A 15841-nucleotide genomic window follows, 5' to 3' on the forward strand; every position below is an offset into this window, starting at 1 on the left:
AAGAGAGACACATGCTGTCCTAAACCTTATAAGCATACTGTTGGAGTTTCAGACCGTCATCTGCAGATTTAGGGGAATGATGGAGACTTGTAGTTCAGTTTTTCCAGTGGGATCAGAGAGGGAAATCCTCGCCATGCCTTTGCTCGGTGTGGAGAAACCGCTACGAGGAAATGCATTCGCCGGCTTCACGGAGGCGAGCAGGAGTGGGTCCCTCTGATGGGTAACATCTGAGGGTTTGGATGTGTGACTTGTGGTAAGAGAAGTGTCCTTCAGAGGGTGAGAGAGGGAGCGTGTGTCTGAGGGCCGAAGGCGTTGGGAGTGAGGGATCTCAGTGCTTAGTCTTTTCGAATTTGTATCTTCTAGATTGATTTTCAGTCCCAAACCTGAAGCTAGACAACACCTAGCTGGAGCTGTAGTTGCATGTTTACCAATCAGACACTGCAGAATCTTCTAGAGGGATGAGACGGCCAAGACTGATGATAGGCTTGCATGTTTACCGGGGAAATGATGACTGTGAAGGTGATGAAGAAAGTTTTAGGGAGGTTGAACAGTGTCTGAGCAAGTGTTAATGGTAAACTAGAGATATCGAAATAGTATTTTGCTCTGCCTCCCCAGATAGCATCTGGATGTGGGCCACTTCAGGCGATGATGCGGCACTGATGGCCTTCTTCTGGCCCTGACAAAATGGATGTGAGCCTGAAGTGGTCCATAAGTATAACAGCAAATATGGCCCAAATATGCCAAATCCCATGTGGGCCTTTTTTGGCAAAGATGCGGTGCTCTGGGCAACATGTGATCTGGATGTGACCCTGAAGTGGCCCGTGTGGTAAATGGTGAATATGGCCCAAATATCACAAAACAGATATGGGCCACCTTTGGCAAATATGTGGCACATGCGGCATTGCTATGGCTTGGTTCTGGCCCAGATCTGGCAAACGGGAGCAGACCGCCCAAGTGCCATCATTCCACGTGGTATGTGGGGCGGGTCCGGGCCACAGCAGTTCTGCTATCTGGGTTGCAGCTCTTTAGGGTCACCTAGCAAACTGTTGAACAGTGAAATATGTGTGTTTAAAGTGAGACGGTTTGTGTTCCTGTCCTAATAAGTGTGTCTACGTTTTATCATCAGTGTTCTGACATGGACTTACTGTGATCTCTTCGCACCTCGTTGCACTCAAGAGGTGGCTAACACACACACACACACACACACATTGTATAAAATAGCTTCGGCACAGGACACAACTTACTCTGACTTATTAATGATGTTGCAGAAATGTATTTAGCTCATGCTTACTTATGCTTGAAAGAAGTGTTTTTTAAAAAAAACTCATCAAATGCTCTGACTTTTACTTGGCTGTTTTTGTTTTTTGTTTTCTCTTTTTTTCATGAAGTGATACTTCACTTTGGTAGAAGGTTTACTTTTTAGTGCGTGCACCAGCATAGAAGGGCAATGGCTGTCACTACCCGATCCGTACCGGGAACCCAGTTTGTTCAAACCGGACCTAACCACGCTTGCCTTGCGCCAGCCAACAACGACAACGCTGCACATACGTAGAACAAGTCGGGTTTCCGGTGCGGGTCGCACGCGGGAGAAGTTTGCCTTCAGGGCTTTCTGCCAGGACGTTTCCGGTCTAACAGAAGCGTTCAGTCGACTCTGTGCATAACTGTAGTCCACTGACTTCCGGTTTCTACTGCAGCGGTCATGCCAGTTTCCTGTTTGTTGGCGTGTGCTATTGACAATGGTATATTTGTCACGATGCCTGCAAGATTTACCGAGGATAAATGTCAACCACATGCACAGAACTGCCGACAAACTTAACGGGTGAAAAGTTTCGGGTTGTACATATCAAGTTACAGACGGATGGAAGTAACTTTTCACCCATTTGCTGGTAGGTGCAGGTGAAAGTTTGTCGACAGTTGTGTGCATGTGGTTGACATTTATCCATGGTGAAACTTGCAGGCATCGTGACAAATATACAATTGTCAATAGCACACGCCAACAAACAGGAATCTGGTGTGACCACTGCAGTAGAAACCAGAAGTCAGTGGACTACAGTCATGCAGAATGCATTAAGGTTAGGATTAGGTTGAGGGCGAGGTTAGGGGACGGTTAGCTATCGGTTGAGGTGAACGTTAGGCTCAGGTGAAGTTGAGGTTAGGTGACGTTTAGGCAAGTTCAATGAATTTGGCAGAAAGCCCCGAGGCCAAACTTGTCCCGTGTGCTACAGCTCGGGGGATTTACAATGGCAGTCGGCCTCCAACATTTGTCATCTTGCTGATCTGTCTACACTGGCATTTAGAGCTTTCCACCAACCTCTCCTTTTTTTTTGATCCCCCCCCACCCTACTTTTTCTCCCCAATTGTATCCGGCCATTTACCCCACTCTTCCGAGCCGTCCCGGTCGCTGCTCCACCCCCTCTGCTGATCCGGGGAGGGCTGCAGACTACCATATGCCTCCTCCCACACATGTGGAGTCGCCAGCCGCTTCTTTTCACCTGACAGTGAGGAGTTTCTCCAGGGGGACATAGCGCATGGGAGGATCACGCTATTCCCCCCAGTCCCCCCCCCCGAACAGGCGCCCCAACCGATCAGAGGCGGCGCTGGTGCAGCGACCAGGACACATACCCACATCTGGCTTCCCACCCGCAGACACGGCCAATTGTATCTGTAGGGACGCCCGACCAAGGCAGAGGTAACACGGGGATTCGAACCAACGATCCCCGTGTTGGTAGGCAACGGAATAAACCGCTAAGCTACTCGGACACCCTCCACCAACCTCTTGAAACACAGCAAGAGTAGAAGTGAGACCGTGGGCACAAACGGACATGTCATTGCCTTGGTTCTGACGCGGGTGAGAAAGTTGAGGGTGGGATTTATCCTAGATGAAGTTATTTAAAGTGAAATTAAGTTTGTGGTCGTCGCCATGCCTCACATGTGTGCTTCACTAGTCATGAAATGCCGGCTTGTTGGAGGTTCAAACAATTCTGCCAGAGTGAAATATTGATTTATGACTGCACACTGTTCTCCACAGCTGTTTTATTCTGAATATATTCCAACGGTGTTGTTCAACTGTATTCTTGGTTGTATCACTATGAAACACTACAGAAGACATATGTAGACTATGGAAGACATCTCATGAGAATATGAAACACTACAGAAGACATATGTAGACTATGGAAGACATCTCATGAGAATATGAAACACTACAGAAGACATATGTAGACTATGGAAGACACCTCATGAGAATATGAAACACTACAGAAGACATGTAGACTATGGAAGACACCTCATGAGAATATGAAACACTACAGAAGACATATGTAGACTATGGAAGACATCTCATGAGAGGTATTGCTGGGGAAAACACTCCTTGCCTGAAATACTGAGCGTTGACATGTTTTGAAATAAATATGCTATGAAAAACAGTAAAGCAAATCTCCAGTTCTGCTAACATTTTTAAGAAGCAAACCAGGGATACCGTTGGTCCGTCTACTAGTGTGGGGTGTCATTATCAGTAAAGTTTACACAAGAACAAGGGGGACAATTACTGCATACATGTAAATTAACAAATTGGCCACACGTTCTTCCGTATACAAGCAGCACGAGGGGAACTTTCTGAGTGCTGTTGTGTGATATGGTGACGCTATCACTACGGGCCTATTGTTTAAAGAGATTCATGCAGTATCGCATCATATCATAACTGTTCACTAACGTAACACAGTGAGTACAAGGAAAGAAATGCATTTAATGCAGTGCAGCGTTAAACTAATTCCAGGTTGTCAACCTGAGCCTCTTGAAGGATCAGTTGTGTTCACCCGTAGTTTCAAAACTCTGGGTGCTGCAGCAAGCAGAAACCTCAGCTTTGGACAGCTATGCTTCCTTTACAACGAGCCTGACACTGGTGTTCAGCTTAGTTTCTGCAGGCATCTGAGATGTAACGGTCACACAGTATTACAACGGCCTTGCAGTGGACACCAAGATTTTCTGTGGCCTTGTAAGCATCAAATCTGTTAAAACTTAAAGGGCGTCAACCTCCCCGAACATTTACTTTACTCTGAAACAGCCAGACGAGGCTCATTGTGGTCAATGTAGCTCCAGTAAAGATGTCCCACGAAATTCAAGTTATTCAGTGCATTTTTTCTTTTTTTAGCAAATTTCTCGATATTCTGATTTAAAATTTAGCAGAGACCATGTTTGTCAAGAAGTTTGTAGAACAAACAAAGCAGTCTATTTTTATTAATTTTCCCAAACACACTACTACTGTGCAATACACTGGCTGTCACATGTAGTCACGTTTTCTGGAATCATGTCAGCAAATTGCTTTAGGGTGCATATATATATATATATATATATATACATATATATGCACATATTTATGTAATGTTACTGTAATTTTTACAAATATGAAATCAATAAAAATTTGCAGGACAAAAAGTGTGGCGTTTTGTGAGGATTTTACATGAAAAACACCTTCAGTCAGATGGGGGCGTGCCAGTTAGTTATGTCAGCTGGTGTCATGTTCGAGTGAAATGAAAACCTGCATACACATGGCTCTCAGAGGCAAGTGATTATTATCACGACTCTAAAGTTTATCACTGGGGTAAGAGTGCAAAAACATGTATTCAGTCCAAATTCAGAGAACGTATGATCCAAACAAACAAGTATCATGGACAAGAATTATATTAAATAGACAGAATTTTTTATTGTGGGTCACTGACATGTGGAGCAGCTATGCAGACGGGAACAGGCAGAGCACAGGATCTGAAGTTAGAGGTTTTTCAGCCACTCTAGGTTTGGTCCCTTTGGTTCACAGGGATGGGCTGGGACATCTGGCATGTTTCCATCGTCTCGCACAGGAACTGTGGCAGAAGATACAGAAGGCAGTTTGAATGCCTGGTGGAGCAGATATTAAAGCCACCGATAACTTGGCTCACATTTTAAAAATGTCTATACGATATTAAAGATGTGCGATTTAAGAAGCATTACCCAAAGTTTCAATAAACAACCTCACCTCACCTAGGGCGTCCAGGTGAGGTCAGTAAACAAGCACAATTAAAAATAATTCAAAACGCTGGCTTACGGGCTAGAGTCTGCCTGCCAGGACAGTGTGGGCATGGTCGATCATATAATGAGCGATATTGGTGACTTGCAAGCAATGTAAACAATCAACCCAACGATACGGCGGTCAGTGAGAGCTGGTTAGCACTCTGCTATTCATGGCAGAATTAGCTAGGACTGGCATGGTGCCGCCATGCATGTTTTATTCAACAGACAGCAGTTTTCCTGAGGATTATCTATAAGCAGGAAACTGACAACTTCACAACTGACTGGTATACAAGATCCCCAGATTACCTGACGTCAGTAACCTCCATGTTAGTTCTGCCTAACTCAAAGCGGTGATATGAGAACAAAGAAAACTCATAAGCTAAACTGATGTATTTTGCTGTCAGTATGTCTACACAAGACCCTGTTATGTTAAGAAGCTAATTAAAGAAATCGATTTTTAAGATTTTAAAGTATATGATTAAATCTCCTAAACGGGTGGTTTAACAAGCTGCTTCACCTCTGTACAACATCTTAGGGGAGGTGTATTAGAAAATAAAGAGGAATGTGTGTAAAATAACCATTTTTACCTGGGTAGTTGTATGGCGTAGCTTGGTTTATCATTGCTGAATACTTTGTGAGGGGACTGACAAATGGCAGCACAAGCCCTGAGGAAACAGAGGTCATACATTTGATATTTTTCAATTTGAGCTCATTTCCACAGTACAGCCATTTTGCCTTGTTGCCTTTTAATCAAACATCTGAAAGTAAATGTTTGAGACATTACTGAATAGGAGACGGTCAAGACAATAATCAGCAATCAGACAAATTATAAACTAATACGAATGCATTCGAAATTGGAGTTTTGGGGGGAAGTCTATGGCGAGATCTACACAGTAATAATAATAATAATAATAATCCATCCATTATCCGAACCGCTTATCCTGCTCTCAGGGTCGCAGGGATGCTGGAGCCTATCCCAGCAGTCATTGGGTGGCAGGCGGGGAGACACCCTGGACAGGCTGCCAGACCATCACACAGGGCTGAGACACACACACACACACACACACACCTAGGGGCCATGTTTAGTACGGCCGACTCAGCTGACCTACATGTCTTTGGACTGTGGGAGGAAACCGGAGCAACTGGAGGAAACCCACACAGACACGGGGAGAACTTGCACACTCCACACAGAGGACGACCCGGGACGACCCCCAAGGTTGGACTACCCCGGGGCTCAAACCCAGGACCTTCTTGCTGTGAGGCAACCGTGCTAACAACTGTGCCACCGTGCCGCCATAATAAATTTTTTTTTTTTTGTGAAGCACTTTGGCAATTTTAGAAAAGTGCTATATAAACATTAGGTAACACTTTAGTATGGGGAACATAAAAAAACTTAATTACTAGTGAATTAGTAATGATCAAGATGTCACTTTAGTATGGGGAACATATTCTAAGTAACAAAAACTTAATTTACAGTAATGTAACACTATGAACACTTGTAGTTTTGTGTTTTGTTATGTAAGAACAGACCATATTCATTAAGTGTTAGTAAGGGAGAATAACTCTTCTTGTGGTACTACCACCTTATAAAGGCCACACTAAGCAAAGCATATTGAGATGGTACTACTAATAAGCAATACTTCTGAGGTTATAGAGGGAAAACTCATAGTTAATGGCTTACTGGTTGTATAATAAGGCCATGCAGAATAAGGCATTAATGAGTACATAATAATGACCAATTAAGAGCCAACATGTTGCTAATTTGCATGCTAATAAGCACCTAATTAATGGTGACTACGTTCCTCATACTTAAGTGTTACCAAATGTTATTATCAGTAATAATTTATAATGCCACAAAGTGCTTCACAAAAAAATAAAACCTGAAAGATGTCATATCTGCTGTCATATCTGTCAGTAAAGCATGAGAAAACTTGGAGAAGCTAATTCACACACCCACGTTCAAAATGTGCAGTTACAGACAATGCACAGACGTGTAGGTCCATTCTTGGGACGAATGCCACATAGAAGCAACAGACATTTTCACATGCAAGTTAATATTTTGAGCATCTCGAACATCGTTTGCTGAATGGCCTCAATTCTCTAAGGACCCGGTGTAAAGCCTAACGCTTAAACACGCTGCAGCTAGACGGCGGTGGGGGGTAACGACGTTGCCCCCTTAACTTAGTTGACACAAGCGTATTTTAACGCCAATTAAACACACGGAAAGCAAGCAAGCGCCTCACCCACAAGCGCCACCGTGCAAGAGGTGACGATCACCGGCTCCTTGTTCCAGGCGTTCTTCAGGAAGGCTCCGACCCCTGGACACACAAGGAGGCAGCGTCACACACACACACACACACACACACACACACACACACACACACACACACACACACACACACACACACACACACACACACACACACACACCATGTCAACAGCTCACCCAGCCGGTCCGCCGGCTTGCTATGCAGCTAACGTTAGCTGTAAATCCAAGGTCACATTTCTTAATTAAATATCACTAAATAACCTATTTGAAGAGGAAGAGCCACAACGTCTTTGCAGCAATTAAGACCGTTCAAACAGCTCAGTTATATGGGCGGGACACGGAATAAACCCGCTATTTCACGGCTTGAGCGCACGGAGGTGACAAAATGTGTACGAACCCGCCATGTTGCCTTCTGTAGTTTTTCAAAGCCGTGGGCGCTCACGGGAAATGACGTAAAATGGAACGCGAGCGTCTTCTTCGTCTTCTTCCGCCGCTTTTTCTTCTTCGTCGTTTAGCCGACAGACCGCGAACCAAAATTGAACGTGCATGCCGCCACCTGCTGCGCAACTATGTGTAGCATCATCTACGCGAAAAATTTCGTAATGTGTGTGTGTGTTAGTTAGTGTAGATAGCGAGACCGAAAACTAAAGCACTTATGATTCTAATTCTTTTTGGAGGTGGTAGGTATTGTCTCAGAGAGTAAGGGAAAAATCCCAGAACATTATAATTATGCATAATTATGCATAAATATGCAAAATATGCATGTTTATAAAAATGGCCAAAAAACAATTTTCTCGGCATTTCAGATAATTCTGAGCATCTTTGATTTTTTTCACCTATATAAAAAAAAAATTCCGGGACTTAGAAATGTTTTGGCATTATGCAAAATATATGCATTTTTGCAAAAATGCACTTATGGTCCTAATTTTTTTTTGGAGGTGGTAGGTATTGTTCCAGAGAGGACCAGAAAAATAGCAGAAAATTAAAATATAATTATAATAATTATGCATAATTATGCATTTTCTAAAAATGGCTAAAAAACCACTTTTCTCGGCATTTCAGGTGATTCTGAGCAGCTTTGATTTTTTTCACCTATATAAAAAAAATGTCTGGGACTTAGAAATGTTTTGGCATTATGCAAAATATATGCATTTTTGCAAAAATGCACTTATGATCCTCTTTTTTTTTTTTTTTGGAGGTGGTAGGTATTGTTCCAGAGAGGACCAGAAAAATAGCAGAAAATTAAAATAATTATGCATAATTATGCAAAATACGCATTTTCTAAAAACGGCTAAAAACCATTTTTCTCGGCATTTCAGATGATTCCGAGCATTTGGGGGGGGGTTGGAGTGGGGGAGGGGGGTTTAGGGGCAGGGGGAGGGCGGTTAGCTGGCAGGATGAAGAGGAGGGAGATTTAGACGGGCGGATCACCAATCCGCTACATTGTAGCGGGGTTTTTCTAGCGACTTTATAAAGAAGTTATATTCAATCGATCAAGTTGCATTTTATATAGCGCTTTTCCTGCTCCAACACATATTCTGAAAAGTAACTCCGTTTTCTATTAAAACTAAACGATTAAAATTAAGTATTAAAATTCATAAAATGTATCGATTAAAATCAATAACAGATTAATTTAATTGAGAAGATTCGATGGGTTTTTTTTGGGGGGGGTAGCGTAAATAATAGACGTTCCTAGCCACACTCCATACCAGCTGGTGGCGGTAATGCGACAATTCGTTGTTTGTCAACCGCCAATAAACGCCAAGAAGACGAGGGCGAAGAAGCCAGGCAGAAGAAACAGACGAAGAAGAAGAAGACGAAGAAGAAGAATAGAAGAAGACGAAGAAGAAGAGGAGGAAGCAGTGTTCATCAGTGTGAATTTTGTCTATTAAAGCCGTCAGAGTGGTTTCCGGTCTATAAAGCGGCCGCGGCTGTTTTCTTCACATGCAGCCGTGACTCGCGGTACTCCGGGTGATTAGCTCGTCTGTCGGGACGGACGTGCCTCATGTGATTGTGAGGTTTGAAGACGCGGTAGGGGAGGAAGATACAGTCCAGGAAGCAGCGTCGCTGGGTAACTGGATAAGCTCCCAAACGTAAGTAGCTGTAGAAAGTTCACGCATTGTTTTAATTCTCCCACGTGGGTGCACGTGAAATCCCCGGTAAGAGGGCGCGTGCGGGACCCCCCATGTGCACAATCAACATGCTTTACCGTTTCTTCCTGGCGATGCTGAGCTAGTGCTGACAAACAGGTATCCTCCTTCAACTTTCGGGAATAATGAATAGTTATTTGGGATCTTTGCGGTAAATCTGTGTTAATCCTGGATCCCGAGGCTGTTTACACCTGGCACTAACATGTGTGTGACAAATGTGTTGTGTTTCCTCCCTCCTCCTCCCCTGATGTCTTCATCCCTCTTGCTTTGTGAAGCCCCCTCCCAGTGGTCATCACAGGGGCAAACACAACGGTGTGTGTGTGCGTGCGTGTGTGGTGTGGTGTGGTGTGGAGTACATAAATGTACTCCATATGCAGAGGTGGAAAAACCCGGTCCAGAAAGTAAAAACCCTAACCATGTCTTTACTCCATCCATGTATTAAACCAGCTAATTTGGGAAACTAGTCAGTGCAATCTGATGGTTTAGTACATGGGTGGAGTAAAGACACAGTTAGGGTTTTTACTTTCTGGACCGGGTTTTTCCACCTCTGTCCATATGCACTCTGTATGTACTGTGTAGTTTTCCACTTCTCTGTGTGTATGAAACTTCTCACTCACTGCAGACACACACACACACATGGCCACTAACTCCCACACACTGCGGACACAAATGGCCACTAAATCATGAGGGCCTCTCCGGCCTGGGACAGCAAAGATAAGGGTAACGGACCCACAGACACACACCAGACACAGGACATGATTAACGTAGATGTTTTCCTGCATTCCTTTGTAAGACAACACCTTGGTTAATGCAGGAAACATAGGGTATGACGTGACGGACTGCTCTATAAAAACCCACCACCTCCAGCTCAAGTTGGAGCTTATCCTCACAGACTGACGTCTGTGATCATATGACTCTCCATCTGCAGATGCATTAAAGATTCTCTGTTTGCTCCAATATTTGTCCGATGATTATTCTTCCCAGAGGTTGCTGGGGCAAGAGACCATTTAAAGGATAACAAAATCCACAACAGTGGGTGGAGTCAAGATATTTTCCAAAAAGAAAAAATAATATTTTCTTTACAGATGATGGAGGATTTCTCCGGTTTGGACCTGCCACCTCTCTTTGGAGGGCACATCCTGGAAGCAGAGTTGGAACCTGGTGGTGTTGAGCTTGGCCCAGGGGAGGTAACTTTACTCTTCCCCTCACAGGATAAATGGCCGTTTTACATTGGCCAACTAGGCCCGTGCTTCTTAGGTCAAGTCAATTTCGTTTGTGTAGCTCAATATCGCAAATTACAAAATTGCCCCAGGGGGCTTTACAGCAACACAACATCCTGTCCTTAGACCCTCTCATCGGATAAGGAACAACTCCCTAAAAAACCCTTTAACAGGGAGAAAAAATAGGAAGAAACCTCAGGGAGAGCAACAGAGGAGGGCTCTCTCTCCCAAGATGGACAACATGCAATGGATGTTGTGTGTACCCAGTTTACACAATACAACATTGACAGAGGATAACACAATTATAATGGAATTATAAAATATATGAAGAATGGGGAGGATGCCAAGCAGTGTCCAGATTCCACCGGAACAGCCCAGGACCCGAGCCACATGTCCAGTATCACCATGTAGACCAAAAGAAACAAAAAACAAAACACACACATTAGTCACACGTCTGAATGAGAGAAGGATAGAACATTGAAACAGGATAAAATTATGTGGATTTCACACAAACAACAAACAAAGGTCACACAAACATTAATTAACATATAGATACATGGTAATCTGAGTACAAACTGGGCACTTTCTTGATGCACTGTTGCCAGTACAGCTATTAAATCATTACCATTTTAAACACTGTTAATATCTGAGTCAGCAAATAAACTTCATCTACCTGTTCCGTGAATTTGAATGCATGTCACTTTGATGTTGGGCTTACAGATATGAATAAGGCGTGATATTTCTTTTACTCAGTGGACATCTTTCCACTACACACACACACACACGCACACACATGCACACATATGCACACAAATACACACCTTGTTATACCAGAGTAAAATGCTATATAGGACCGTAAAAGCAGAATCTGAAAATGACACAAAAAACTTTAGGACATCTATTGTAACACAAGAGGCTAAAGTAAAATATGTTATAATAATGACCTGTATGGAGTGTACATTATTTAAAAATACAGAGAATTTGACAAATGGTTATGAGTTGATCCCATATGGTGGCTGTTTTTAGATTATTTTCAGCTGAGAGATTACCAACAGTAAGCACCACAGAAGTTGTGTTTTATGAGAAAAGCTGTGAATTAGAGATTTTTTTTTTTAATACATTTTCTGATTTTTCCCTGTTTCTCCCAATTTAGTGGCCAATCGATCCCTATTTTAATTCAAACACCCACCCTCATAATGCATGCGTTCGCCAATTGCATCTCTCCGGCCGGCGGTCTCAAAGGAGACGCCTCGCCACTTCCGTGACAAGGTGAATCCAGGCCGAACCACTGCCTTTTCCGACACACACAGAGACGCATTCATGTGACGAACACAAGCCGACTCCCCCCCACCCCGAAGACAGCGCTGCCAATTATTGCTGCTTCATCAAGTCCGGCCATAGTCGGATCTGACGAGACTGGGGCGCAAACCCCGGTCCCCAGTGGGCAACTGCGTCGACACAAAGCCGATGCTTAGACCGCTACACCACCGCGGACCCCTGAATTAGAGATTTCAGTAAGACTAAAGTTTGCAGAGATGTTTGCAAAAGAGGATGTCATTAATTGTGACAATCTCAGTTTAAGCATTAAGTCCTTTACAGGTAGAAATCGATGGAGCGTTGCTCTGTCAAGACCAGTGTTGGGGGTTCATGCTTAATGCTGCTACACGTACCTGAGAGTGTGTATATGGAAGTCAAAGAAATACAAGGCTCTAATGATTTGTAGCAACATTGCTCATTCTTATGTAAAAACAGTTACTAGGAATGTATTTGTGAAGGCGAATATACATGTACCAAGTTATTTTCTCCCAGGTGGAGCAAGGCCCTGGAAACAGAGAGCTCTTGGAAAGTGGAGGGCAAGACGATGAAGAGAGGAGAGCACTTAATAAAAGAAAATACATAGCTCTGAGTAAGAGATGTAAAGAAATCGAACAGGTATGTGTATATATATATATATATATATATAAATATATATATATATAGATAGAAAGATGGATAGATAGATATAGATATGCCTGCACATGCCCTTACGTGCATGTGTACATGTACATGCACACTCACTAAATGAGTGTCAGGAGAAAGTTGAATTATAATAGATTTATTTTTATCGATCCCCAGAATCTTTCACAAAATGTTCATTTTCACCACCCTGAAATAAATCCCATGTGCTCTTTGTTTAAGGTGAATCAAAAGATCCTTTGTCGCCTTCACCAAATACAAAGATTAACACGACGCATGAAGAAAGAAAGACGGTACGCAGTTTAATTCCCTGCCATACGTACATTTAGCTGGTTTTGACTTCATGAAGATCTTAAGTTCAGATCGTTTTGACAGGTATTAAAATTCATTTTGGTTTGGTGCACGCTGAACTAGTCTGAACATTTTGCCTATAATTGTTAGTCTTGCTCTACTTCCAGTCAGACCGTGGTGCATACGACTTATGATGTTAAAGCAATTTCACTAAAGTCCAAGCCCAGTTTAGGGAATGATGGCATGATGTGATGCAGTGCATTGCGCGTTCATGGTTGGAGGAACCTAATAGCATGGCAATATGGATCACCTTTGGCAATTTATAGCCACTTTGTCTGTTTGAACACCCGACTCATGACAATAATTCCTATAATTTATTTTTCTGCCAGACTTGTGCTCCTCTGAAGATAGCAAACTAAAAGCAACAACAACAACAAAAATCCCTTTGTGAAACCACAGTGCATGTGATTGTATAATAGAACTACATTGTGGACATGATTTCTGACTTTTTAAAGAGAGTTTTATTTGGAAATCCCTTAGGTTTCTCATGAAGACCCTTGATGCTCATGGTGATGACTACAGAACTGCACAGCTCACTATAGTGCTTGAGGTGAGGATAAGATGGATGGATTGGTGACCAGCTCTGTGTCTGGAAAATGAGGACCAAAAAGCGCCGCTAATTTAGCTACGGTCCCCAGCACCAAGGTGCACCGACAGAGGGAATGGGGAGAAGACCACAGCGTTTCAAAAAAAAAGAAGATCTGTTTATTGATCTTGCTGTAGCAGTTACCTAGAAGCTCAATCTTCTGCCATTCGATTTTTGAGACATTTAAACTTTTACCTCCAACTTTCTGAAGTGTTTCATGGTCTTATTGTCTCTGCATCATTTGTGGGGAGCAATATGTTTATTGTAAGCTCGTTGCAGGATGAGTCCGGCACCCATTTAGATTCTGCTCCCGGTGGAGAGGATGACAGGCCGAATGGTGCATCAGGCTCCTCCTCCTCTGCTGCATTCCATCATGTGGCTGGACCAAAGAAGAGGAGACATCGAATTCCAAAGCAGGAGAAAGATAAAGATCAGCAGGTTGGTAAAGACTTGTTAACCTCAGCCATGGACATGCATTGATGGATTCCGCTTTATGGTAACAAGTCAAGTAAAGTAATGTATTACAGATCAGTTCATTAAAGTTTTCTATCTGTGTGTGGGAGTATGTGTGTAGGTGAATTTTCAGTGTTTGTACATATTTACATACAATTTGGAGATTTTGGACAGACGTGTATCTGGATATATGGATGGGTATTTGGGAGGACAGGTGGATGGGTCTGTGTGACTGGATCGACTTTGCCCATAACTGGCTTTCCATTCCCCTTCACAGAATGAACCAGATATGCCGATGTTGGCTGAGACACAGTTTGGAGAATTGCCCAGCCCAACCTCTTTGTCTCACTGACAAAGATACTGCTCCAAATGTCCTGCTATCACAAGATATAGTGAACAGATCTGCTCAGTAGATATGGTGCCATTCTTCCAGCTGAGCTTTGATTTATATTTTGTATTATATGTAGTTGCACTTGACCAGTGCTTCAAGTTTGAATTAATGGAGGTAATTTAATTCTTTTATGTATATATTTTGTATGTATTTACTATATTATTGTTATTTTGTACTGAGTTGATAACAGCGTAGTATTACACTAAGTAGCAAATGCAAGTACAAATTGTTGCTGATGTGCCTGTTTGATCAAAATTTGTCAATCCAATTTTTGTCCCAACCAGTTTATTAAGGGCCTGGAGAACGCAACCGTGGATCTTATTCCTGATTACTTGTTGGTTATTAAATCTCAAAAAGCAGCTCCTAATCCAACATCCATTATTAATGTGAGAATATTATCAACTATACCTTTGGCATTAGGCTGCAAAAGTGAAAAGTCAAGCAATTTTAGAGCTGATCTGAAATGGGCCCGAATCTGATCCTGACATGCAGAACAAGGCATTTACCAAGCAGTCAACCAAATGAGTTTGCTGTTTTATGGAATATGTTAGAATAAATTGTCAATTTTAGCACACTAACCTCTGAAAAATTAATGTGGTTAGCGCGGTCACCTCACAGCAAGAAGGTTCTGGGTTCAAGCCCCGGGGCGGTCCAAACTTGGTGGGGGGGGGGGGCCCTCTGTGTGGCGTTTGCATGTTCTCCCCATGTCCGTGTGGGTTTCCTCCGGGTGCTCCGGTTTCCTCCCACAGTCCAAAGACATGTAGGTCAGGTGAATTGACCGTACTACATTGTCCCTAGGTGTGTGTGTGTGTGGGCCCTGTGTGGTGGCCTGGCAGCCTGTCCAGGGTGTCTCCCCACCTGCCGCCCAATGACTGCTGGGATAGACTCCAGCATCCCTGAGAGCAGGATAAGCGGTTGGGGTGATGGATGAACAAGATTTGGTATTAAGAATTAGTTGGCCCGGTCAGTTTTAGATCACACCCCCCCTCACAGAGAAAAGTATTGATAAACGACATTGCTCTTTTTACATTTTTGGCTGGAAAAAAAAAAAGGTCTTCCAGCTCGTGGACGAAAAAAATGCCATTTTTATATTTCCTCCTGTTTAGATTGCAAATGTGCAACATGTCAAAATCATTTTCTAGAAATGCCATGCCTTTGCAAAGGGGCCATCAATATCTGAGTGTAAGATAAGAGAGGTTGTTGGCAGGATAAAAAAAAAATGTTTGACTGTAGCTTTAGTGGTTTGGAGATCATCATCATGATAATGATAAGAGAAATAAGATCAGGCATCATGATGATAATGATAATAAGAGAAATAAGATCAGACATGTGTAACGTGTGGCTGCCTTTAGGGTGATTGTAATTCATCTGATTGCTGGTCCAATTGTGGGCACTTGTTCCAGCGGACGTTTCCCAGCGCGA

General features: G+C 43.0%; 2 protein-coding genes across 2 annotated transcripts; one reads left to right on the forward strand and one right to left on the reverse strand.

The window, feature by feature from the left end:
• Window positions 1–4345: 4345 nt before the first annotated feature.
• On the reverse strand, window positions 4346–7753 carry ndufa3 (NADH:ubiquinone oxidoreductase subunit A3). The gene is made up of 4 exons (XM_056285965.1): window positions 7710–7753; window positions 7287–7361; window positions 5631–5708; window positions 4346–4856 (listed from the first exon to the last, which is right to left on the reverse strand). Exons 1-4 carry the CDS (start codon window positions 7714–7716, stop codon window positions 4765–4767), a joined length of 252 nt encoding a protein of 83 aa, XP_056141940.1. The 5' UTR covers window positions 7717–7753; the 3' UTR covers window positions 4346–4764.
• A 1398-nt stretch (window positions 7754–9151) lies between these two features.
• On the forward strand, window positions 9152–14988 carry tfpt (TCF3 (E2A) fusion partner). The gene is made up of 7 exons (XM_056285963.1): window positions 9152–9405; window positions 10548–10649; window positions 12492–12614; window positions 12861–12931; window positions 13470–13539; window positions 13855–14013; window positions 14306–14988. The coding sequence occupies exons 2-7, from the start codon at window positions 10548–10550 to the stop codon at window positions 14378–14380; spliced, it is 600 nt and encodes a 199-aa protein (XP_056141938.1). The 5' UTR covers window positions 9152–9405; the 3' UTR covers window positions 14381–14988.
• Window positions 14989–15841: the final 853 nt, after the last annotated feature.

Source organism: Lampris incognitus, chromosome 9 (genome assembly GCF_029633865.1).
Source record: "Lampris incognitus isolate fLamInc1 chromosome 9, fLamInc1.hap2, whole genome shotgun sequence".
Classification (NCBI taxonomy): Eukaryota; Metazoa; Chordata; class Actinopteri; order Lampriformes; family Lampridae; genus Lampris; species Lampris incognitus.